Here is a 27201-nt window from a genome sequence, read left to right as displayed (position 1 = left end):
CACATAAGAAAAAAAATCATACTTTAGTTAGCAGATCATATTGTCATAAAAAGTCATAATTACGACATAAAAAGTCAAAATTGTGAGATAAAAAGTTTGATTATACATAATTGGCATACTTATGATATAATTATTTGTAATTTGTTTGAGATAAGTTTATGAGATAAACTGAGCACTTTGGAAGACCATTTCATCCACATAAGAAAAAAAAAAAAACGTCATAAATGCAACAAAAAGTTGAAATTATGAGATAAAAAGTATGATTGTATATAATTATTACTTTTTATCTCATAATTTAAACTTATGTTGTAATTCTGACTTATCTCATAATTATGTCAAAAATAAAAAAGTCAGAATTATGAGATATTAAGTAAAATTCAAAATTATGACATGGAAGAAAAGCATAAGAAAAAAAGCTTGGGTAAATCATAATTGTCATAAAAATTCAAAATTATGACAAAAGTCAAAATTATGAGATAAACTGATCACTAATGAAGCCCATTTTCACTATACAAGAAATAAAAAGTCATAATTATGACATAAAAAGTCAAAATTATGAGCTACAAATCATAATAATGACATAAGAAGTCGAAATAATGAGCTACTAAGTCAAAATTATTATAAAACAAACTGAAATTCAAACACTTTTAAGTGAGTAAAAGTCATAATTATGGCATAAAAAGTTGAAATTATGAGATAAACTGATCACTTTGGAAGCCCATTTCCACCACATAAGAAAAAAAATCATAATTATGTCACAAATGCGACATAAAAAGTCGAAATTATTAGATAAAAAGTTTGATTATACATAATTGGCATACTTATAACTTTTTATCTCATAATATAAACTTATGTTGAAATTATGCGTTATCTCATAATTATGACTTTATGCATAATTATTATTATTATTATTTTTTTTTGTGTGTGACATATGACAGGTAGAATTTTTTGTTGTGAAATTCCTCAATTTACTGTATTGTGAAGAACTGGAGCACTAAAGACACGTTCATGGAGCATGTTCTCTAGAAACAAACACGTGTGATTTTCAAACACCTTTATTCAAGGTGAAGTGGCACAACAGTAAACACAAGCACACATGTGCAAATATGAATTCTTTCATGCTAGTTAAAAGTGCTCTTCAAAATTGTGAAAAATTCTGTACTAGTAAAGTCAGTGCTCTGAAGGCACAACCCCACACAACCGTCATCTACACGCTGCCAAATATTGCACTTCAGGATCTACCTTGGAATGTCAATTCAAATAAACAACAGAGACAAATGCAAAGAATTTAAAACATACTGTACCAAATTCTGTATTAAATATCGTAGTTAATGTTTCAAATATATATTTCACAAAACCTGAGAAGTTTAATCATAAGGTTTGAGTGGTATAATCATATAGCAAATGTGACATTAGTCGCATAAAACGTTTCTCTGCGATAACTTTCCCAACCTCAAGTAATATAACTTATGGATTTAGTTTACAATGCAAATCTCATCTAAGCACACTTGGTCCCTAAACAATAACAGGTAGTTCTGCTATTTACTAAATGCAGTGTGAAAGACTGGCAGAAACAACATGAGCCGTGTTTAGAGAATCATGTCATTCTGGGGCGGGAGTCTTCGACCCTACGTTCAGTCCAAAAAACTTCTTCTTGCCTGGAACGGCGGACTTCTCTGCAGACATGTCTCCGCTCTCACTGTAGCAGCTACTCAAGAAGTTTATGATGTTGACGAATATAAACGAAGCGAAGAACAGCGTGAGGACGATCCAAAGCGCCCGGTTTCGTCGGAAGAATTTTGGGCATATCCGGTCAACGACCTCTAGTGCCTCCTCAAACCTGCTGGAATAAAGAACAAAAGCAACATGACTAGAGATTTACTGAAGATGAAGTGACAGCCAAACACTTTGAAGTCAGAGTTACCTGTTCGACTTCCTGTCTTTATCAGTATTTCCTCTAGTTTCCTCTTCAGATTCCTGCTTCTCTTCTGCTTTCTCTTGCTCCTCCTTCAGCTCCTGGATTTCTTTAGATTTCTTAAGTCCTTCTTGGTATCTACAGTGAAGTTAATTATAATACAGCAGATTAAAAAATGCTGGTTTAAAAACAACCCAAGTTGGGTTGAAAATGGACAAACCCAGTGATTAAGTTGGGTTGGGTTAAATGTTTGCTTTATTGTTTAAAAATGACTATATTGCTCGTTTAAAATGAACCTAAAATAGGTTGGAAATTAACATTTATTAATATGTTTAATAATAAATGTTCACCTTTTGATTATTATTGTTGCCTCTAGTAATTATGTGTCTGATTTTTAATTTTCAACCTATTTTGGGTTCATTTTAAGCCAGCCATATAGTCATTTTTAAACAACAGTTGAGTTAAATAAAACTGCCCAGCACGTTGGGCAAACATTTAACCCAACCACTGGGTTTGTCCATTTTCAACCCAACTTGGGTAATTGTAATAATATTTAACAAAATTACTGTTTTTACTGTATCAAATAAATGCAGCCTTGGTGAGCAGAAGAGACTTCTTTCAAAAACATTAAAAAAAATCTGACCAACCCCAAACTTTAGAACACTAGTGTACATCGATCAGGCATAACATTATGAGCACTGACAGCTGAAGTGAATAACACTGATTATCTCTTCATCACAGCACCTGTTAGTGGGTGGGATATATTAGGCAGCAAGTCAAGTCAAGTCAAGTCACCTTTATTTATATAGCGCTTTTTACAATGTAGATTGTGTCAAAGCAGCTTTACATTGATAACTGGTACATTGTTTGGCTGCACAGCAGCTCTTAAAGAATAGTGTCAATGCAGGCAGATCAAAGCACTGTTGAATATCAAAATGTCAAGTCAAGTGTCCCCAAGTGAACATTTTGTCCTCAAAGTTGATGTGTTAGAAGCAGGAAAAAATGGGCAAGCGTAAGGATTTGAGCGAGTTTGACAAGGACCAAATTGTGATGGCTAGACGACTGGGTCAGAGCATCTCCAAAACTGCAGCTCTTGTGGGGTGTTCCCGGTCTGCAGTGGTCAGTATCTATCAAAAGTGATCCAAGGAAGGAACAGTGGTGAACCGGCGACAGGGTCATAGGCGGCCGAGGCTCATTGATGCACGTGGGGAGCGAAGGCTGACCCGTGTGGTCCGATCCAACAGACGAGCTACTGTAGCTCAAATTGCTGAAGAAGTTAATGCTGGTTCTGATAGAAAGGTGTCAGAATACACAGTACATCACAGTTTGTTGCGTATGGGGCTGCATAGCCGCAGACCAGTCAGGGTGTCCATGCTGACCCCTGTCCACCGCCGAAAGAGCCAACAGTGGGCACATGAGCATCAGAACTGGACCACGGAGCAATGGAAGAAGGTGGCCTGGTCTGATGAATCACGTTTTCTTTTACATCACATGGAGGAACACATGGCACCAGGATGCACTATGGGAAGAAGGCAAGCCGGCGGAGGCAGTGTGATGCTTTGGGCAACATTCTGCTGGGAAACCTTGGGTCCTGCCATCCATGTGGATGTTACTTTGACTCGTACCACCTACCTAAGCATTGTTGCAGACCATGTACACCCTTTCATGGAAACAGTATTCCCTGGTGGCTGTGGCCTCTTTCAGCAGGATAATGCGTCCTGCCACAAAGCAAAAATGTTTCAGGAATGGTTTGAGGAGCACAACAACGAGTTTGAGGTGTTGACTTGGCCTCCAAATTCCCCAGATCTCAATCCAATCGAGCATCTGTGGATGTGCTGAACAAACAAGTCTGATCCATGGAGGCTCCACCTCGCAGCTTACAGGACTTAAAGGATCTGCTGCTAACATCTTGGTGCAGATACCACAGCACACCTTCAGGGGTCTAGTGGAGTCCATGCCTCGACGGGTCAGGGCTGTTTTGGCAGCAAAAGGGGGACCAACACAATATTAGAAAGGTGCTCATAATGTTATGCCTGATCGGTGTATATTTGTCTCATCAAGCTCAATTGTTCAATTTTTTTGCATAATAATAATAATGATATTAATAATAATCATGCAGTGCTATAACTGGGTTACACTTTATTTAGATGGTCCACTTTAGACATTCTACTAACTATAAGTAACTTTGCAACTGTATGTCAACTAGCAGTCATTAGAGTATTAGTAGATTGTCAGCTTAACATCTGCACTTAACACTTTATTCTGATGCTCCTCAACAGACTTTCTACTAAGTACATGTCAACTTATTCTACTAACCAACTTATTCTAGATTGGTTAACTTGGTTTTCAAAAGAAGTGATAAAAATTACACTGTTTTCAGAGAATGTTTTGCAATTATGCAACTGTATGATATGTTACTATTCACTGTGCGGCCGCACAGATTCATTCAAGCATTCAGTAGTGTCAGGGGTGTTACCCTTTATTATACGCTTCTTCAATCTTGGCTTTGATCTCATCTGTAATCTTCTCTGGACTGCAGACAACTTTGGTTGGCGTTGCTTCACTTTCCTGCTCTGTCAGAGGGTTTCCACTGCTTTGTTTCACATAGGAAAGGAGAGACAGGGATGGAGCAATAAAAAAAAATTGCCATTACGCAGATGTGTGCGAACAACAGAACTGGCTCTCTCAGTTCATAACCACGGGTAATAACAAAAATAACCTCTGCCCTAAAGGAGATTCTTAAATGCCACTGAAAGGTACATGGCACACATTCCACTGCAGCTCTGAGAAAGGTGAGACATGAAATGTTTAAACATGTCCTTTGGGAGGTCTTTAAACATCACTCGCTTTAGAATAGCACGCATGTTACCAGATTGTTATTGTCTGTCTGTCTTTGAGTTAAAACCCGGCATTTGGATATGACAGTATGGTGACGAGCTCTTTGCCTTTTCTTACTAAAACAATATGGTCGGACACTGATGACTGCTTTTTGTCAAACGTTCCTGTCCAAATGTTTAGATTTAATCACAAAATAGGATGTAAAATTGACTGCAGATGGGACTTTTGTGGGATTCTTGTGTGCTATTTTAAGCACACAGAAAAAACAAGAAGGTTGGGTAAGTTACAATCTTTCATTTGCCATGCAAATAAAGGTTCAAATAAAGGTGGAACCACTCTTAAAAATAAAGGTTCCAAAAGGGGGTTTTCACAGCAATACCATAGAACCACCAAATGTTCAAGTGAACATTTTTTAAAAGAACCATATTTTTCTTAGTGTGGAGAACATTTTAATAATCTGAAGAACCTTTTTTTTCCATTGCACAAAAGGTTCTTTATAGTGGAAAAAGTTTCTTTAGATTATTTATTAAGTTCTGCACATAAAAAATGGTTCTTTTAAGAAGTGTTCACTTAAGGCAGTGACACACCAAGATGACGTCAAAGAAGTAATGGGGACGATAACCAACTGTGTTGTTGTCTCGCGTTGGCTGCATCTGGGCCAAAAAGCTGTGCTTGAACACACTGCAAAGACATGTTACGACCTGTTTATTCTAAGCTTGCACGCTGCAGTTTCAAAGTGTGTACTGTACAACATTAAACATGTTTTGCTGTTCTTGTTGCATTTACAGGACTTTAACCAGCAGATGTCCTCAGCATGCTATGTTTGGAGTGAATAGCTAGTGTAATCGATCTAATCTAACAGTGAATTTAGCTGACGTAGTCAACATAGTGGAATAAAAAAAACGTATATTCTTTTTCACTGCAACTTCAAAGGAAGCAAGACAATGTTGTCGAAACTAGCGCTGGATACCTAAGAAAATTTTATGTTACACTGTTTGCTAGCCTGACATAATGATCTCATCTCCATCTTCTCAGCATTATTCCGAGGGTATGACCGATTGTTTTCCATATATTCAATATAGCTGTGGTGTGGACACTGCTATTCTATTTATATTTAGAACGATTTTTAGAACTATATCTTTATCGTTATCTATATAGTTATTGTTCTTGGTGTGAATGGGCCTTTAAGCAACAAGCATGTTGCTGATACCCAGATAGCCTTAAGCAACAAGCCAATAACCTGATAGAATTTAAGTCCTTGGTGTGAATGGGCCTTTAGCCAATCAAGAGTGATAGCAGGCAGACGTGATGATTCATAACATGAGTGACTGTTTTTAGCGTGATAAGGGGTATTTTCATCATTCGAAAAGAGAAACAGAAACTAGGACTGTAGATTTACCAACCGTACCCAAAGCAGCGCTTGCTTACCATTTTGAATATCAATCATGCTTATCACAATCTTTATTCCAGGAGGCTCATGTTATCAAATTATTAGCATATTGGAATGCTCAGGTACGATGACAAATTTAGAACAGACTTGCTCGCTTTCATCACATTTTCTTTTATTCTCGAGCACTGACTCATTCGCTAATATGAACAGCCAATCAGAGTGATCTCTTTCACCGACGACCTGATGCCGATTCAACATGCTGAATCATGCAAACAGCTGCCAATGTGAGCCCAACTACAGCTGACGTGTGGAAACTAGCCCAACTGATGCTCACAGATTGCCTGACGTTGGCTGAAGGCCGACCGTTGGCTTGGTGTATCACGGTTCCCTGGAGAACCCCAAATAGTTATTTTATGGCATCTCTGCAAAAACTCCCTTTAGGAACTAGGGCTGCGACAAATCGATGCTTCTCGATTCGTGGATCGATTCTGATGGGGCGTTCACACCAGATGCGACTTGCGCAAATAAATTGCGCTATTCACGCGTAGTTGGACGCTTGAACATTTTGAGTTTACCTACTTCATTCGCACGTGAAATTCGCTTCATTCGCACGTGAAATTCACTTCACAACAGACGCGAATTCGCGTCATGAGAGGGGCTCTCCCTCTCCTTTAAATACGTGTCCCTCAGACTCTTCCACTTCTTTCTGCACACTTCCTCTGAATAAACACAACTCGTCAGTGGGAAAGTAGTTGTAAAATAGGGCGAATAAGCTCAATTTGCCGGCTTTAGCTAGCTTGTAGTCTCAATATGTATATATATATATATATATATATATATATATATATATATATATATCTCAAATCAAGTAAAGACCGTTTTTTACAACTTACCAGATTGTCCGACCTCCTCACTCACTTTCTTCCAAGCAAGATCCTTTTTATTCCTGTTTCTATAAAAGTACGAAGATGTATCGTACAGCAATGATGATTTTGTCCTCCATTGTTGTTTCGGATTTCTGCCTCCGCTCGCTACGTCGTAATCACGTCACTACTAGAGCAAGCTCCTGATTGGTTAACGCAGCGCGAATATTTGCCAAAGTTCAGATTTTTCAACTTGCGCGATTTGCGCGAATCACGCGTTACGCACGTCAAATGCCTGAAACGCTCAATTTGCGCCCCGCAGGATGTCTATTCGCGTCTTTGCATTGACTTAACATGTAAATCACTCACGCTTAACGCTTCATTTGCGTCTGGTGTGAACGCACCATCAGATTTTCCGAATGCTTCGCAATTCTCTCTCGAATCGATTCTGAGCTTAATTTTTAACAGCAGATGCTGCTCTAGGCTAGTTTTTAACCACACACTCAAATGCTCATGAAGAAGAGCACTCGTGCATTCGGCTGAGTCTGAGAATGTACTTGCGCCTCAGAATGCTTTTATGACATGAGATCAATGTAAACAGCCCACTGCAAACATTTTTGTAATTCGCTTCAACCTTTTCGAACTTTATGAAGGATTATTTTATAGAAGGTGTGTGTAAAGGTACTGGAAGCAAGCAGAGTACGGCTGTTTCTTAAGCACACAGCGCCATCTGCTGTTATGTAAAACTAAGCTCAGAATCGATTCGAGAGAGAATCGCGATGCATTCTAAAAATCTCAGAATCAATCCAGAACCATTTCTCGAGTCGCGATGCATCGATTTATTTTCCCAGCCCTATTAGGAACCTGGAATAAGCTTCTTTAGAAGGGCTTTCTATCCACCGTGTAAACATTCACATCTCCTGATGTGAATATATTGATAAGGCTCAAATTGATGCAATGTTTTAATAAAACTGAGGTGACCTAGGTTGTCTAGGAATACAGTACATTTCCAAAGCATAACTTGATGAATGCGTGATTATGACAAAGTTGAGAAAGGCAGTGACTTACGGTTTGTCAGGCACATCTTGTTGTGTAGGGTCTGATGAACTGCCATTCTTAATGGTGTTTGCCTCACACTTAAAAAAAAAAGTAGAATACAAACAAGTAAAAAATCCTGAAGGTCTCATTTTGATGAATGGCTTTGGCCTCAAATGGTCACCTTGAAAATATGTCACATGTAGGAGACTTAAAGATAAAGCATCATTAATTACACGTGTCTGCTGACAGGCTACAACATAATAGCTGACGAGGAAGTGTGCTTGAGATAGGACTCACCAACGCAGGAAGTGCACCCGGTGTAGGGCCAGCGGTGGCTGGCGTCTGCCCAGGGATGTTCAGTAGATTAAACTTGGGAACTACAGCTACACTGACTCTCCGTCTGGGCAAAGCCTTAGAGAGACAAAGACACACTTCTGAAACTGAATACTTCATCATATGAACACTGTTATTCACGTTCTCTTCCTCTCTGATCTACATTATTGGTACATGATTAAAAATAAAGGATTTTCAATGGTTGTTTGCACCACCTTTGGTTCAGAAATCATCTTTTCAGAGATTTAAAAAAGTTTGTGTTACATTACAGGTTCTTCAGATCAGTGTACTTGTTATCAGAAGAAAAGTGAAGCCAAACATGGTTCTTGGCATCTCCAGGTTTTCTATGAACCATGAAACTTAAAGATCCCATGAAAAAATTGGAGATTTGTTGCTTTTAGGAACAGACTTCTGCCTACCTTTCCCATTTGCAGAGACATTGATCTTGATGTACGTGGAACACCATCATCTGTAGGAAATGCATAAGTGAGGCTTGTAAGTAAGTTTTTGGGGAAAAACAATTGTGGTTTTGAAGCCCTGGATGATGGTTTACCTCCAGTGTCTATTGAACCAGCGTAGCAGCGGTTAGAGTTTTGGTTGGCGAGCTTCTTAAACTCCATCAGCTCAGCGTGGTCCTTCTCATACGTCCTCTTCAGATTCTCCACATACTGCATCATAACCTCAGTGGCCTTGTTCATTCTCTTCTCCTGCCACGGCCGAAGCAAGGGCAAATTATCATATGCACAATCCACTGGGTTTTTTGGTCAAAAAATAAAAAAGGTAACTGGAACTTTTTATGTTAGATTTCTGACTTTTTTTCTCAGAATTGCGAGATATAAATGAGAAAAAAGTCAGAATTGTGAGATATAAATTCACAATTGTAATTTACCTCAGTTTTGAGGTAAAAAAGTTACAATTACCTATTTTATTTTTTATTCCATGGCGGAAACAAGCTTCCATACAAGATGATATTCAAATAAAAAGGATATAGTATTGCTAAGGTCACTGGTTAATTTTGTTGCTGGACTAGTAAGGATGTTAATTCAGGGTCATGTCTTAAATGATGTTAAGCAAATTATCAAACATTTAATCCATGACTCACACTCATTTTAGGTCAGTATGGTTGTCAGGTTACTTAACTGGTATCTACTATGCAAAAGTAGACTTAATATGCATTTGTTAAAATAAATGTTATGTGTATTAAGGGTGTTAATGAGATGATCATTCTAATTTAAGGCATCAGCAACACCCTCAAAAATATTCATATCAGTCACTATTAAGTTAATGGATGTAAGAGCAAGGCATGGTAAGTTGAGGTAATGATGCTTGCAGTGAACACATGCAGGTGTCTCCACTAGCAATAGACGTACCGCTGAGTCCTTCTCTGTTAACTTGCTTTACTTTGGCTTGCACATTAACCTAAGGGCAAGCATGACACTTAGCTAAATCTATCACAAACATATCTTATCTGCTGAAAAATAAACATTCCCATCTAGTGCCCCCTCTGCTCCACCAAGACAAATGATAGTTCTCATGAAAACATGAAGAGCACTTGAAATGGGCGGCCGAGAAAGAGCCTGAAGGAAAACTTATGCAAAATCTCTTGTGCTAAAAAAGGTCCATTGTCAATAGTGTAGGGATGTATGAAGCAAGTCACTTTCAAACCAAATAGCTTTCTGTTGGTCAATGCAGTGAATTTGTGCCACCACCTTGAACATGTGGGAACTCCACGCAAAACTCCCAGTTGAGTGGATCCCTATTGGAATGACTGGATTTTATCCACTAAATTTTGGTGAGCAATGGTAAATGTGACCACACCTTCACACAATACTCCTGATTACGTGGATTTGTATTGAAATAACTGGATTTTGCCCTGGAAAATTTTGCAGAGCAATGGTAAAGTTGCGGGTAACATTTACCATTGTTTGGCAAATATTTAAGAGAAAAAACCTGTCATTTCAATAGGAATCTATGTGATGGAGAGTTTCGCGTGGAGGTGTGGTCACATTTAAGGGCTCAACATAATAAAATAAAAAATAAAATAAGTAATAAAATAAGAACAAATAATCAATTACAAGCAATAGCACAAATAAATACAACAGGACAAACAGAAATAAAACAGTTCTTTTCAGTTTTTTTATGTAGGTCTAAACTAGATTTTCACATACAGAAAGAGTAATCAAATGTAAAATATCACTGCATAGTCTTCAATGTAAAAATATATAGATTAATCCTTATTAAAGTCCAGTCAAGAGCAGTGTGCGTTTTATCTGTCTTTGGTTTGATTAACATAAAAACAGACGGCAGCAGGTTTATTAGGCTGCTGTCACTTTAAGAGCTGCACGGATCCAATATACTGTTACACACGCACTTTATCGCTCACGTTTGTGTTTACCTAAGACATAACCGACTATGTCTACGATGATCCTCGACAAGACAGCATTTTGACATAATTTTGTGTGAATATGTCCGTTCAAGCTCAGGAAGTCGCGAAAGAGCATTCACGCGCTGTGAGACGCAGCGTTTGAGAACCAAACTGAGAGACACTGTTCTTTTACGTCTTTGTGCGCTTGAATATTTAAATTGGAAAGGATTATAAATGCACAAATGATCAACTTCTGTGACGATGCAGCACTGGCCCGATCAGGCAAGTAACAGTTCTGTTAACTGGCCCGAGAGTCTTTCATGCTGGCTCCGGGCCATCGGTCAGTCTTTATTGTCGAGCCCTGCATTTTCTGTTGCTCATGGGCGAAATCCAGTCATTTCAATAGGAATCTGTGGATTCGAGAGTGTCATGTGAGGGTGAAAAAGTTTCCCATGCAGATTTCATGCATGTTTGTTCAGTGCAGCTGAACTTCATATATCTCTATGCTATTGACAACAGATCTGTTTTGGCATGCAAAATTTTGCTAATGTGACCATATCTTGAGGGTGAAAATGTTCCTCACTCAGATTCCGCATCGGGTTCAGTTGGTTACGTGAATTCGCCACTTTGGCCAACAAAAAGCTGCTTGGCTTGAAAGTGACTTCTGTGTGAGCTGTGCTTCATACATCGCTACACTATCGAACTATTGAGTTTTTTTGCCTGCAAAATTTGTGAACGCAGGCTTTATGACGCTACAATGATGAGCATCTCACCTGCCGCACGGCTCCGACCATTTCGGCCCTGCTGGAGAGGCGGTTGGTCAGGCGATGCAATACGGTGATGGTTTCTAAGAGTTGCTGGTAAAACTCACGCTGATCAATATTCTGCCACAGTGACAAAGTTCTCTGGAATGGGATGCAGACAAACAAAAAAAATCAAGCTATATTCCAGTTTATTCCCAACATGTGTTTATGTGGGCTCCTTGCATTCAGGTCTGACCTTGAAACTGCTTTTAAACTCTTCCAGTTCCTTCTCCGTGTTTTCCTCAGTCAGGCTGCGCTCCCTTTCCGCCTGTTTCAGCCGCGACTCCAGCGTGTAATTGTCATTGCGGAATGCCAGGGACAGCTGCACAAAGGCGTTCTGCAGGGAGAAGACAGCAAACACATCAATTCACTGTGAAAGTGTTTGTCACTGTGAAAACACTTGCATCAACTGATCCATTTGTTTTCACATGTTTATGAGTCAATAATCCTCTAGCACAGTGGAAAAGATAAATGCAGAAATCATTCAGTAAAGTAGTTACTTTACATAAATGTCATTTTCAGTATGTGCTATGTGTCTTATATTTAACAGGATATTGAATTTAGTCACATTAATTGAGTCATTTGACTTAGTTTGTAATGCAAAAGATTTTTTAATTAACACAATGTTAATTTTATCAGAAAAATGATGTGCATTTTAAAGGGGTCATGAACTGCATTGTTTTATTATTTTATAATGTCTCATGGGGTGCACTTATCATGTTAGTATGATTTTTACATCAAAAATTGTCATAATTTAGAAATAAAAGGCATTTTTCCTACCCTGATTTTAGCCCTCTGATTTGAATGCTCTGTTTTAAGGGGCGTGTCTGCTGTGAGACTTCAGTGTAAACGCCCACTGCTGTGATTGGCTGACATCTTTCCATATGAAATAGCTAAGTATTATTCTCTTGAAAACTTTTAGCACATTTTTACTATTACAGCTCTCAAGGTTAACTAATCGTGAAAAGTGTTGATTATAGCATTACATTTAGATCTGTGGCATTATATTTAGATTGTGGCATGAAAGGTTGCAGTGAAGAACATTGTAGCCGATCACAGACATGTTGTTGAGCGCATGAAAGCAGTGATCTCATCATTGCAACTCAATTTCTGCACACTAACGAATGCTTTCATCATAACTAACAGTGCAAACTCGATGTAACTAAGAGATTCGTTGAATAAAAAGCGAGTTTTGGCTGTTTGATTGACAGCTCCAGCGATTGTAAAGGGAGCGTTCTTTGTTCGCTTTAATATAATTTAATCACTGTTTAAATAACAGATTATTTTCATCCTACTAAGAGAAACTACATGAAGTTGACCGTTTAGTCACTGGTTTGATTTACTGACAAACAGACAAAGAACATCTGACTGTACATGAATCATTATATATCAGATCAGGCATTAGAATTAACACAGTTTCTTACATGTTGTTGCATTACTGTCGAGTCAATGTCATAAAAGTTTGCAAAGCCTGCGCCGAAATGCGATTGATTTACCAAAGAATCCACAGAGAAATATACCGAATACAAATAAATAAAGCTCAACTGAGACATTCACATTGTTGAAAAAAATTGCTCAAAGCTCAAGGAAAATTTAATTTCTCAATTCATGACCCCTTTAAAGACATGGATAGATACAGTAAAAATAAACTAAAATAAAAAAAATATATATGTAAAAAAAATTACATTGAAAATGATAATTAAACACCATGCTTCCACTGTCTGTAGTTTTTCTTTAAATGCTAATATTTCTGAGAAAATTCAGAATTATTTAAAAAATTATATATATAAAAAAGTTAATAAATAATGTGGTGTTTTCAAAATTGGGGTAATAATAATAATAATATTAAATACTATTCAGGCATAAACCATGACCCTGAGCATGACCTATAACTTTTACAGATTATATAAAAAAATATGATTTAAGATTTCAAATATAATTGTTATTGTGAAAAATACACTACTGTTCGGTTTTTGAAAGAAGTCTCACCAAGGCTGCATTTATTTAATCAAAAGTATAGTGAAAACTGTAAATTTGTGAAATATTATTACAATTTGAAAGACCTGTTTTCTATGTGAATATATGTTCAAATGCAATTTATTCTTGTGATCAAAGCTGAATTTTCAGCATCATTACTCCAGTTTTCAGTGTCACATGATCCTTCAGAAATCATTCTAATATGATGATTTGCTGCTCAAGAAACATTTCTGCTCAATTACATATTTTTTTCATATTTTTGTGGAAACTTTTGATCAATTTATTGTGTCCTTGCTGAATAAAATTATAATTTTTTTCCCTTCTTTCTTTCTTTAAAAAAATACTGTACCGAACCCTGTACCGTACATTTAACTTGTCGATTTTGTAGGGTTTAATACACAGACTTCTCTAATACACATCACAGATGAACCTGACTTTACATGAGGTTGTGCTTTTAAAAACAATCTGCATATGACTGGAGCAGGACTAAGGAAAGCAGCAATATCACGGGAACTTTACTGTCAGGATCAAAGAGTGCAGCAGCAGTAAAGCCTGTATTGTCTGAATATTAGAGAGGAAAATACGTCCTGCCCTTGACCCTCACTAGCGTCATCCTGGGAGCAGATTGTATTCACAAAGGCATGTTAGTTTCCTCACAGGGGACAGGAACTCACTAAAACCCATCAAATTGCCATGTCCTAATCCAGGCTCAGCCACGGCCTTCACTTACATATCAAAACAGCCTCATTCTGGAAAACTACTGCAGTGATGCAGTTATGACAACATAATGATTCCTGCACCCCTGGACTGTATTTTCTTTGATTATATATGGAGTCCAAAATTAACAAGGGCCAAACCAGTAAACATTGCTGAATAATCTCATTGTCATAGGGATGTTTTTTAAAATAAAAATAAATCTAAATACAATTTTACACACACACACAAACACACACATATATATATATCAAGAAAATACACACCTCAACTTCCTTCTCTGAGAGCGGGGGTGCACTGCAACAAAGAGGGGAACAGAAGAGACAAAATGTTATGGTTATAAGACTTTTTTGGGGGGGGGTTATTTCTCTGTTTAAATGATGGATTTATGAGCGTACCAGCCAGGTAAACCTCTGTGCAGTTTGAGCTTGCGTAGCATGACATCTGAAATGTTGGGCATAGCGTCAGGTTTCTCTTTGGCCTCCTCTTCACTGGGAGAGCTTGTGAGTGGAGAGGGTGGACCTGAAAGATGAACCAATTACTAGGATCAACGCAGCATATTTAACCCTCTGGTGTTGTTCATTTGGGGGTCACACGTGTGTTGTTCACGGTCAAAAGTGACCGAACACCTGAAACGTAACGTTTTTTTATTTTCAGTAAAATCAATGCAATATATTTTTGTTCAATAATATTTTTTCTTTTGTATTTTGAGAGAAATTCATGATACTAATTAATATTTATGCAATAATTATGATACTTTTTTTTTTATTACGTTTCGATTAAAGCTGTATTTCACCTTAAAATAGAGACAATGGGCCCTATTTTAACGATATTCTGATATGTGCTTTATTTACATGCGTGTTGGTTTCGTGCGTCTCACAGCGGCTCTGTTCACAGTAAATGCTGCTCCACATGAACTGTTATCATTTACATGGAGCACGTCTCAAACTCCATCTCTTCATATGCTGTGATTTTGGGTCGCTTATAACGTTCATCTCGGAACATAATGTGCAGCAATTCATCAGATTTGTAAGGTAAATCATTTATAAACCTACGCCAAAACAGGAGAATGCATCAATATGTTTCTAAATATGTGAACTGTTTATCGCCATTTCAAAATTAAAAGTTTAAACCCCTCGCTCTTAGTTTGCATGTTTTGATGTCCTCATGTTCTTGTTCAAGAAATCACAGTGGCTGTAGCATTTCTATCATGAAGAAGTTGTCAAATATTAAAGATTAAGTAAACATTTGAATTAAATGTCGTTTGCCCAATTTTAAACAAGGATTTGATCTGCTGTAAAGTGCAACAACACCAGGCCGTTGGCGCCCTCTGCAGGCATTTGTGATAATATATAATAATGTACATAAGATGATTTCGTTTGTATTATGTATATAACAGTGTTGTTCTATAAAACCATATGATTACTTGCTTTTGATACTTTATTTGAACCAAATATTATATCCTCATTTGTTATTATATATGTATTTTAAGTCATTTTAAAGTCTTAGGTCTATTTTTATTACCACAAAAAAAAAAAAAAAAAAAAAAGATTCAAAACAATCGACCAATTACTCAATTACCAAAGTAATCATTAATGACAGCCCTAGTAAACTGTATTTTCATTTTGGGTGAACTATCCCTATAAACCAACAATATATACAAAAGTAAGCTGCAATAAGCTTATGCACAGACTGACTCAAGATGATTGCACCTCGTTCCTGCTCGGCTGTTTCACTCAGTTCAGGAAGCTTTGAGCTGGAGATGCTCTGGTTACGCATCAGTTTGTGCTCCTAGAAGAGGAATGAAAACCATGAACCAACTTTCAAATTGCTAAATCAGGGACATAACTTTCCCTTTACTCTGCCAACTGGGCTCAAATCTCAGAGAAAGCCACATTAAACTACTGAATTGGTTACCAGGTCAGCCAAAGAAAACAAAGGATTACCTCACGCAATGTGGACAGTTTCTGAACGTTCACAGGTGGCACAGGGAAGTCCTTGTACCCGGAGGACTTAAACAGAGACTCCCTTGATTTGTCAGGGAAGGACAGACTCTCCTCGCCTTTGGGAGCAGCATTCCTCTTGTTCATGGAGCCCACCGTGTCCCAGGAGACGGCTCTCATCAGAGGTGGGAAGGCCCCTATTGTTTTGATTTCGGCCGTGCACGGGGCTTGCTGTGTGGGCGGCCGGGGGACGGGTTTGGCGACCCCTGTAGCTGGAGGTTGACTGACACCACGGCCAGGAGTCTCCTCCTTTTTCTGTGATGTGTGTTCAGAGCTCTTCCCCTTGTCCACTGCTCCATGATGCTCTGGCTTCTCTTGAACCACAGCGGGATCTCTGGCTGGTACAGCGGTGGCATAACGCGGGGTTAAAGTTCCAGAGGACACCTTTCTCTTGTCGCTAGGCATCCACTCCACTAGCCTCGTGAAGGTCTGAGGAAGAACAAAACAAAAGAGTGAATTTAATGATTAAGGAAAGAACAAGTGCATGAAGTGCATGTCACAGATGTGTGGTATTTATGTTGTTTCTTTTGTGTTCATGTGCGGCAGTCCGCTGAAAAGTGGCTGTAGCACCTTTTGCTTTTAGTTTTGAATTTGAATTTGTCATTAAAATTCATGTTAAAGATTAGCTGGTTCCCACTTCCTTCTTCCCCACACTACAAACTGTGTTACAGTTTCATTCAGTTCACACTTAAGTATATTCTTTCTTTAATAAGTTACTAAAAATATGCTAATGTGTACTTCTTTTCACAATGGACCCAATCATTTCAGTCGAAAAGTCAGTTTGAACTGTTTTTGCAATACTCAATGTCAGTGGCAGCTGGTGCTAAACATTTTTTTTGAGGGGGCGCAAACAAACTGAATCACACTGCAGGACTGAATGTAATTGTTAAATAACTATTTAACAAGTTACATAGCTAAAAAAAAATGGAAGTTGAAAATTCAACTGTTAAAGCATGAAATAAGGTACCACGGATGATTTTGAGTTTAATGTGGGTATGTTATCAGTAATAAAGAAATCATTGAAAATTATCAGCCATTTATATCATTGCGATTCAGAGACAGAGGCCATAATACTAATGTTGTCCTCTAGAGGGAGACACAGGATAGCATATTCCTTTAAGATCTCAGTTTAAAGACTGTGAAAATTGTTCAATAAATTGACTTGTAGTAAAACATTGCATATAAATCCATTATAGTTTCATATAGTTTCATAAAAGTTTAAAGTCCCCCTGCAGTCAATAATTTTATCCCTTAAAACTCATCTTTAATCATCAAAATGGCATATTTAAAAGTTTTTTTTTCCTGAGAAAAAAAATTCTTCATGCCTTAAAATAGCTTTAATGTAACTCTACACCCTTGCCTCATTTAATATACGCGGATCAATGAATATGCAAATTAGCCCCGCCTTCACGTGCTCACGGCAGCTCAGAGATCCACTCGGTCAACTTACTGAGTTAAATGCAGCACAATGGTATCGCTTTTCACAACGTCGGACACATAGCCCCGGGGCGCCCCCATTGCTTAGAACAAAGCGAAAGAGTGAAAACTTTCCCACGTGCTGCTCCGGGACGGCTCGCGGGAGAGCTTGCGGGGCATTATATAATTGAACGGAGGTTCAAACTCCAGTCCAAACGCCACTGGCCACGAGCTTTGTGACAATTGGCTGAAGCCAGAGCCAATGGTGAAAGTCTTTACGCGTGGAGACCCCGCCCCATTTTGGAGGTTCTGCCCACTTTGGGAGTTCACGCCCCATTTTGGAGACCTCCAGTCAGCAGTTTACCAATATTGATTCATTAAATTTAAAATCAAGGAGGGGCGCCCCGTGGACACTCTGAAACAAGCCAATTAGAGCTCAGCCTCAAGTCACATGCGTTTCAAAACTTTACGGACCGCACACACAAAACGAACGAAATACAATTTTTTTTTTTTTTTTTTAATAGGTGCTAACATAACTATCAGTCGAATAGTATGACTAAATAATGTTATTTCATAATTATTTTGCAATATATATTTAACATTTTGTTTCCACTTTATATTAGGTGGCCTTAACTACTATGTACTTACATCAAAAAATAAGTACAATGTACTTATTGTGTTCATATTGTAAACACTTTTGCTGCTATTGAGATGGGGTACGGAAAAGGTAAGGGACAGGATTTGTAGTATGGGTCGGTTTAAGGGTGGGTTAAGGTCTAAGGGATGGGTCAACGGTGTAATTATAAATGTAATTACAGAAATTAATCACAGATGCAATTACATGCAGGTATTTTTTAAAATATAAGTACAATGTAAAAATATGTATGTACACAATAAGTGCATTGTATCAAATGATTACTTTAAATGTAAGTACATAGTAGTTAAGGCCACCTAATATAAAGTGGGACCAACATTTTTTGTAACATGTTGAAGGAGCCTTCTTCTCTGGCTAACTTGAAGGGGGCGGCGCAGCAGCGCCCCCTATTGACCAGCCGCCACTTCTCAATGTAATGCAGATTTTGTGAGACTTTGTAAGTAAATGCAGTAAAACATTGTTGTTACTCATTTCACATGTACAAAAATTATGGAAGCTTGTTTCCACCACTGAATAAAAATAAAAAAGGTAATTGTGACTTTTTATCTCACAATTCTGACTTTTTTGCTCGCAATCCAGACTATTTTCTCACAATTGCGAGTTTACATTCTCAGAATTTGTGATATAAAGTTGCAATTGCGAGTTATAAAGTCAGAATTGCAAAATATAAACTCACAATTCTTTTTTCCCCTTAGAATTGGACTTTATAACTCACAATTGCGAGAAAAAAGTCAGAATTGAGGAAAAAAAAGTCAGAATTGTGAGATATAAACTTGCAATTGCAAGTAAAAAAGTCAGAATTGCTAGTTTATATCTTGCAATTGTGACTTTATATCACGCAATTCTGAGAAAGTCAGAATTGTGAGATGTAAATTTGCAATTGTCTTTGTTTTTTTTTTTATTCCATGGCAGAAACAAGCTTCCATAAAAAATGACTTTTTAAGACTCCATTAGAAAGGTAAAGGTCATGATGAACTAAATTGGGACTTGACTAACATTATAGGTTACAATGAAAAGGCAAAAAGAATAATATGAAGACTTAAGGAAGATTAAAGTGAGAAGAGCAGAAAGAATAACATTAGTTACACAAACCTCCTGCTCCGGCTTACTCGTATCCTCTTGGTCATGGGTAGATGGTACCTCCAGATGCTGACCATATACACAAATAAAAACAATCAAATATTTATTATCACCAGGGGGACACAATATTAACACAATATAGAAGCGACGCTCACCTGAATTATGGAGGGACTTGCTGGGGGAGTTGCGGTGACCTCAGGACCTGGTGGAGCAAACAAAACCATTTAGCTTAGATCAACCATGGAAAGAAACTCTGCAGGCAAACGTGACTGAAAGCACAGCATGGTACCTAGTTGTGAGGGTGCAGAGAGGGAACTGCTTCTGGATGGTCTGGGGGAGGAGCATGGCGTTGGGTTCGGGGAGAGAGCTGTAGCCCAAAGACAACGTTAGCCATTTTTGGACAAAGTTTGGATATTACTTCGCTTTATCTCTTTTCAACCTGAGAATATGCTCAAGTCAGTATGCTGTAGCTGTTGTACAGGATAAAGGAGGAATTTTGGCTGGTGCTCAAGACATTTGAGGACATGCGGACATGATGTTAAAGTCTGATAAGCAAGGAAGTCGCAAAAGCTGAAAATAAACAACCCGCTTCTGAAATAAACATTTCAAGATCGCAACAAAAACATTCACCACTTGGAAGAAGTTCTCTTCATTTTTAATATCAATGGGAAATTATTTTTTATACAACCAAGTAATTCTTCATTGCTCAGATGACAACGGTGTTTACAAATTAGTATTGCATTTACAATGGAAGTCTATGGGGTGTGACCGGGATAAACAATAAAATACACAGTTCTAAGCTATAGAAACAAGACATTATACATGTTAAACCCTGTAATTTTCACATATTATATGCAAGGATACTAGAAAGGGACTGTATATGGAGGAAAATTCATTGTTAACACACAACAGCCTAGAAAAGCACTGCATGACTGAAACTGAAACATTATTGTTGAAGGAAATCTTTTGTTAAACTTCAAAATATTAAATTATTATAATGAATTGATCCTAGATCAGTGGTTCTCAACCCGTTTAACTCAAAAGCCCCTTACTGTCCAACACAAAACACGAAGGCCCCCAATATAGGCTAAATAAATTATTATACTTCTGTTGTAATTAATAACAAGAATGCTTTTTTTCCCCTTTTAACAGGGAGATAAACTAAATTAACCAAACACAATTAATTTTGTGATTCCAGAAGTTTTAAGAACTGTATGTTCGTCAATAAAAACAAAAGTTGGTGAGGGGAAAAATATGACTGCAATTTAAATTTTTAAGCATTTTAATTAAGTTAGATTATTTTAATACATGACATTGTATTGCTTTAATCAGAAATAAACAAGTCATTGTTGATGTTAATGTTTAGTTTCATTGTGTTTTGGTTTCGTTTTCATTATTTTCCCTGTTGCTGTTTTGCTTCTTGTTCATTGTTAGTTGCTTTGGTTTTTAATTGAGTTACACACCTGTTCCTTGTTCTGTTTATGATCTTCCCTTGTGTATTTAAAGGGGACCTATTATGCAAAATGCATGTTAATAAGGTGTTTGAACACAGATGTCTGTCCTCAGTGTGTAAACAATGAACATAAGAGTCTCCATAGACTCCCGGCATCTGAGTCACTGAGGACACCATGACACAACATTCACAGACAGCGCCTTCTCGATTGTCTTGTGGCACTTGAAAGGTTTAAAAGCATGAATAAGAGCGTGATCACATAATGTAACGCTAGCCAAATTATGACAGATGTTTAACACGTTAAACTGAAAAAATTAATCACATGTGTTAATGCGTAAATTTTGACAGCCCTAGTTTAAATTTAAAGGCCCTCTATGGTCCCCTGGTTGAGAAGCACTGTCCTAACTGGAGGTGTGATCATGTTGTACCTGTGGGGGAGTCAGAAAGGCTACAGGTGGAGCGGCGGCCCCTGCGCTGCAGGAAGCGATCGCTGACTTTCTTGGCCTCCTCGAGCAGCTCCAGATTCTTCTGACGGTCCTCTTCAGATAACTTCAGCTCAGGAAGTGGATCCTTCACCAGGTCTATCACGTGACCATCATCATCTCAAACACAAGTGAACACACACAACCTAAGCACAGCTGTAAAACACACCACCCCGCCAACTCATCTCAAGGGAGAAACAAAGTTATCAAAGTAGGAGCATTCCAGTTATTTTTTATACTTCCTTCTATTGCAGTCATCCATAATGTATAATATAAGAATTAATCAAATTTAAACACATAAAGTTACATTACATACCGATTGCATATTATGCCATGTGAAAACTTATCTCTAAATAATACAAAATGTCTAAAACAGTATCTTTACATGTATAGTTGCACATACCCACTGTGGTGATTGGACATGATGATGCAGAGTTTCGGGAGAGACGAGGCCTAGGGCTGTGTGGTCTGACACACACAGATTAAAATCACATTATACCAACACTGAAGAAGTTCACATTCAGCACAAGTACAAACAGTGACTTCTTTTAACAGCTTTTACACTGATTGGATTACTGATACTGCTGTTTAAAGACTGATAAATAAAAAGAGATTTTTAGAAATCCTTTAATGGATACCTTGCTTTCTCAACAGGACAGGACTCCGGCTTGCTGACTTGTCTTGGAAGCACAATAGCTGGTGGAGTCATGGTTACATTTATCTTGCTTTCGACTGGAGCGTACTGCAAAAGAAACACAAGTTTGCTTCACTGGCTGGCTGTAATTTTTTTGGTCACATTCTTGGAGAGCGGTGAGGCAGAGGGTTTTACATTTTTAAAAGCGGACACTTTTACTTTGCAGAGTTCAAAATATTTAGCTAATTGTTCACATTTGGCATGATAATGTTAATTTAAGACTAGTTGGGGAATGTTCCCATTAAACTAAAATGTAATCCTGCCTGTTCCTGTCCTAATGCATTAAAAACTGTGTACACCTTTTGTATTCCCGGGTCTGTTTGGCTTATAAAACAGACATAACTTAATATTTTTCAGCTGAGCCCATATTGTCAGATCAAGAAAAACATCTTGGAGCGCTGCTTGCTGGAAGGACCTCCGTTTAGTAATCCCAGAAGGTGCTCTTTGGTTGGGTTTCAAACTTGTATTTTATAACAAAAACAAAGAATCCAAGGCACTTCTTCCAGTTCAAAAAATGTTAAAAAGCATGTTTTCATTAATTAGTGTATGAACAAAAGTTGAAAAGCTTTGAATGTTACCATGTTTTTACCATGCTATTACTTCATTTACCCCCTTTTTATTAATTAAAAAATTGAGAAATTCTTTGAAGTTTCACATTTTTCAAGAACTACAGCAAAAACCAGTGTGATGCAAGAAAAGATATATTTTTATCAATATTCCTGAGAAATTTTATTTGAATATATCATTAGATGAAATTTATAAGAACATATAATATCATAATTACCAGTATGAACTCCATTGACTTCAGTGGATTTAATTAAGTTCATTTGAAACTTATAACTCATGACTGCTCGAAACAGTCTAAATTTATGAAACCTACATATTCTTTTTCTAACAAAACAATGTGTGTGAGTGTAGGAAAGAGGCTAAATGTCTGTTACAGAAATAATTCGAGACAAATCTAACTAACAGATATATTAAAAAAAACAAAAAACGTGTAATTTCATGTGTAAATGTTCACTTTCGGGACAAAACGGACCCGAACGCAAAAAGGTGTAACAGTTTAGTTTAAATGGTTATATCTCTTACATTTTTTTGAACAACAATAAATAAAAAATAAATAAAATAAAAAATAAATAAATAAATAAATAAATAAAATAAAATAAAATAAAATAAAATAAAATAAAATAAAATAAAATAAAATAAAATAAAATAAAATAAAATAAAAATGACAGTCTTAACACACTTCTTCTGTATCTCTTCCAGGTCAGAATGGACCCGAATGCAAAAGGAGGTGTGATGAAAATGTATCTTTATAGAATAATCAGATGTCAAAATCAGGATGTCAAAAGTGACAAAACCTTGAACATAAGAAACTTGAGAAGCACAGTGCAAAATATTTTTTGTCGTGTTAATTTCCAGTAAAACTTTTTTTTAGAACAAGATACATTTAAGAGAAGCAATTTTTAATTATATCGGTTACTGGCTGATATCAGTGTTTTTTCAGTAGAGGCCGATATTGGATATTTTTAACAGTCAATATTTAATTGTTTCTGTTTATGTTAAAAATTCATTATGATTCCAAATCATTTTCTAGTTTTAATTATCCAGAATTTCAATATCGATGCATCGCGACATTCAGAGACTATCACTGCGTCTGAAATCATGTTCTGTCTGAGTGGATACTACATTTAAATTTAAATTTACTTCGCGGCTGTTAAAAAAGTATGCTCTATATTGTTTGAATGTGGAGAGTATGAATGAAATTTGAACGTACTACATCTGCCATGTTGTTACTGTCACATGACCTACCGGCGTCAGCTTGCGTCGCTTAACTTCCATTCATAAATCCTCTCCTGTGGCCTCATGGGATAGTAAATTGTCCATCAAATGTGCACTTCAGAATCTCGCCAGAAGTAGTAGGTCATTCATGGACTTTTTACTTGTTTACTATGTATTTGGACATGTACTACTCTTTTGGCATACTATATATCGTAGGGAAGTAGTCGATTTCAAACACAGCGTATATATCTTGAATTCTTACTTTATTGGCTAATAGCTTTTTGTTTTTGCTGTTTAAAGGGGTCATATTATGCTAATTTACAAGTTCATACACTCTAAAAAATGCTGGGTTTGAAACAACCCAGCATTTTTTAGAGTGTCCTTTAGTTTATTGGGTCTACTAGAATACATTTACGTCATTTATGAAAATAATGAAAATTTCATCTTTAAAAAAAAAAAAACTTCTTAGCTTGTGTTGAAAATTTAACGTCCCTTACCATAATAGGGTGTGTATCAGCTCCGGGTGCTTCGTGAGGCGCTGTAAACCCTACTGTAACTACTCTATGTCATCCGTTTTGTTCAAACAGTTTGAGCTGATAGTCCGCAGTCTGATATGGTCTGATATGACAGTCAAGAAGAACAAGCTGATCAAGTCAAACCACCTTCACACGCATGACTTGTGCAGGATGTTTCAGTGTGTCACATTAGTATTGTTATTTTCAGTTTGATTGGACTTTCAGTTTATTTGTATCTGTCACATGTTCGTTTGATTTTTTTCCTGCCACTTGTCTGTCTCCCAGGTTACCATCGTTATTAGTTCATATGTGTCAGCTGTGTGTTAGTCATTATCCTCATTATGTCCACTACTTAAGTTGTACCTTCACCTTCAGTCTCTGTCCAACCTACATTGCATTATGTTGTGTTCACCCTGCCTGTTGTATTATTGTAATTAAACTTGGAGTATTTTGGATCGATTTGTCGGTCTTCATCTTCCTGCCTGAGCACAACGTTACAGAAGATCGGACCGCCCAAGATGGACGAATGGGCCAAAATTGTTGTCATTGCTCAAGAGAGCACCAATTTTTTGAACTTTTCAATTAACTTTTGTCATCATGCCGTCACTAGCCCCCTCGATGACGAGACTCTGAAGACCCTGTTCTGGATCAGGGCATCTTTCCACCACCATATCGACCTCTCAGACACCACAGGACTGAACTGGAGAGAGAATGTCATCAGGTGTCTGGAGAGCATTGCGCTCCGATTCAGAGCACAGCCAGACCCAGAGTCCGTTTTACCACCAGCGACCACAGAGAAGTCATGTGAACTGTGTGGCACCACCCACAGCAAGGAGCGAGCCAGAGCCCGAGGATAAGGGAACAGAGCTTGCCATCGCCCCGGATGCACTGACCCAGCGTGGTTCTGACCAGGACTGTGAGCCCATGACACCAGTGGACAAGGGAACGGAAGCAGAGGACTGGCTGATCGACTTCAACAGGGACTTGACAACTCCCACCCTATCCCACCCGATATCTGAATCTTCATCATTGTTTAAGGACATCATCATCGTTTAGTCTCCTGTCACTTCCACCAACACAGAGCTCAGCCAGTCCTCCAGCCCTATCGCTTTTGGATGATTGCAGTCTTATGTCGTCTCTGGGGACACCCCGCCAGGACGTTGACCCGCAGGTCAAGCAACCACCAGCAGGGCCTTTTAAGGAGGATCCAGCGGCTCCGCCTCTGGCCTCGGATCCCTTCGTTCAATCTCGGTTCATCGACCCGATGGCTCCGCCCTGGCTCCTCCCACCTTCGGCTCCTCCAGAGACCCTCGTCCGAGTGATTCCACTGGGTTCCCTCGTCCCGCCGGCTCCCCCTTGTTCTGTCGTCACTCTGCTTAAGCCATGGACATCCGGGCCATCTGCTGCGCTCTGTCCCTCCTCCCCTACAGCTACATCGGGCTCCTTCCTCCCTCCGGGGTCACCTCTGTCCTCGGTCTCACCAGCGTCGTCCCTGTCCTCAGGTACTCAGGTATGACGCTCGTCGCCGTGACATCACCTGGGTCTCCTGCATCAGCGATGTCGCTCAGCTCCCTCGACCCCTGGTCTGTGCCTGCGGATCCACCGGCTCTGTCTCCGTTGGTCGTCCCCGAGCTGTCGTCGGCCTCGTCACCACCTGGACTCCTCCCTACCTCATCTCCACCATGGGCTGTCGGCACTGGGGAGCTCTGGGTCTGTGCCATCGGCCAATCACCATCTTCGACGACATGATCGTCGTCCCACCATCACCATCCTTTCACCACATCCAGCCATCATCCCTCCTCGTCTGCCTCTCACCATCTCTTCTCCATCACCTCGTCCTCCTCCAAAGGGCCTTGCCGAAAGGGGGGCGAACTGTCATGTTCAGTACTGTTCAGTTTCAGTTTGATTGGACTTTCACTTTGTATGTATTTGTTCTGTTTCCTACCACTTGTCTGTCTCCCCGGTTACCATCGTTATTAGTTCATATGTGTCAGCTGTGTGTTAGTCATTATCCTCATTATGTCCACTACTTAAGTTGTACCTTCACATTCAGTCTCTGTCCGATCTATGTTGCGTTATGTTGTGTTCACCCTGCCTGTTGTATTATTGTAATTAAACTTGGAGTATTTTGGATCGATTCATCTGTCTTCATCTTCCTGCCTGAGCACAATGTTACACAGTGGTAATACTTCATTTTATACCTTTCTTACATTTAAGATGTGAAGTTATAACTGTCATTTATATCATATGGCCTGATGCATGTTTCAGGAAGCAGTCGTTAGAAAAATGGTGAGAACACAACAAAAGGTTGTGGTTGTATACTGCTGAGGAAGTGTTAAAAATATATTTTAACCAGCGTTTCCTAAGTACATCCGCCTTAGGAAGGCCGAAAAAAGAGGGTTAGATCCAGGGTGGAAAAAACAGCATCTCTTGGACATGGTGACAACACACTACTAACGCAACTCAACCAGGCCTCACCCCCTTTTTTTTGCATATGGCAGGAATTATTTAAATGAGTAATATATTGTGACACGTTCGTTCCGGAAGAAAACTCGAGACTACAATTGAGGTGTTTCAGGGTTCAGAAACTGATATGGAGAATAACTCCCTTTGGAGTGACTTTGTGCTTTGCAACTTTGCAGACATTTTTCATGCTCAAACAGCAACATTACACACTAAAGACATAAAAAAAACATACGACCACCTTAAATCATAAATGCAGATAAATTGTACTAGATTTGAGCTTGAAAAAAGAAAAAAATGCAACACAATAACACTTAAACTAAATTCAAGATATAAAATCTGAAAGAAGTCTGAATATTGTAAGCAATTTTGCTTCTAAAGAAAAAAGATCTTCCTTTAATTTTTTTTTTTTTTTTTTTTTA

General features: G+C 38.2%; 1 protein-coding gene across 7 annotated transcripts in view; it reads right to left on the bottom strand.

Moving 5' to 3' along the window:
• Positions 1 to 1039: 1039 nt before the first annotated feature.
• The window catches only part of mrvi1 (murine retrovirus integration site 1 homolog), a 66488-nt gene continuing 40326 nt past the window's right edge, over positions 1040 to 27201 (bottom strand). For 2 of the 7 annotated variants that reach the window (XM_051899088.1, XM_051899092.1), the window contains 19 exons: positions 21964 to 22067; positions 21729 to 21793; positions 21272 to 21445; positions 19680 to 19757; positions 19546 to 19592; positions 19403 to 19459; positions 16183 to 16668; positions 15934 to 16027; positions 14635 to 14758; positions 14503 to 14533; positions 11742 to 11882; positions 11516 to 11647; positions 8931 to 9084; positions 8797 to 8846; positions 8342 to 8455; positions 8075 to 8142; positions 4392 to 4508; positions 1925 to 2053; positions 1040 to 1843 (listed from right to left, as the gene is read on the bottom strand). In XM_051899088.1, the coding sequence (XP_051755048.1) occupies positions 1603 to 1843; positions 1925 to 2053; positions 4392 to 4508; positions 8075 to 8142; positions 8342 to 8455; positions 8797 to 8846; positions 8931 to 9084; positions 11516 to 11647; positions 11742 to 11882; positions 14503 to 14533; positions 14635 to 14758; positions 15934 to 16027; positions 16183 to 16668; positions 19403 to 19459; positions 19546 to 19592; positions 19680 to 19757; positions 21272 to 21445; positions 21729 to 21793; positions 21964 to 22067 (2406 nt within the window). In that variant the 3' untranslated portion in view covers positions 1040 to 1602. The other 5 variants (XM_051899090.1, XM_051899089.1, XM_051899091.1 and 2 more) reach the window with 5 other exon arrangements.

The sequence above is a fragment of the Ctenopharyngodon idella genome, chromosome 7 (genome assembly GCF_019924925.1).
Source record: "Ctenopharyngodon idella isolate HZGC_01 chromosome 7, HZGC01, whole genome shotgun sequence".
In the NCBI taxonomy this organism is placed as follows: Eukaryota; Metazoa; Chordata; class Actinopteri; order Cypriniformes; family Xenocyprididae; genus Ctenopharyngodon; species Ctenopharyngodon idella.
This window is presented reverse-complemented; position numbering and strand designations above follow the sequence as displayed.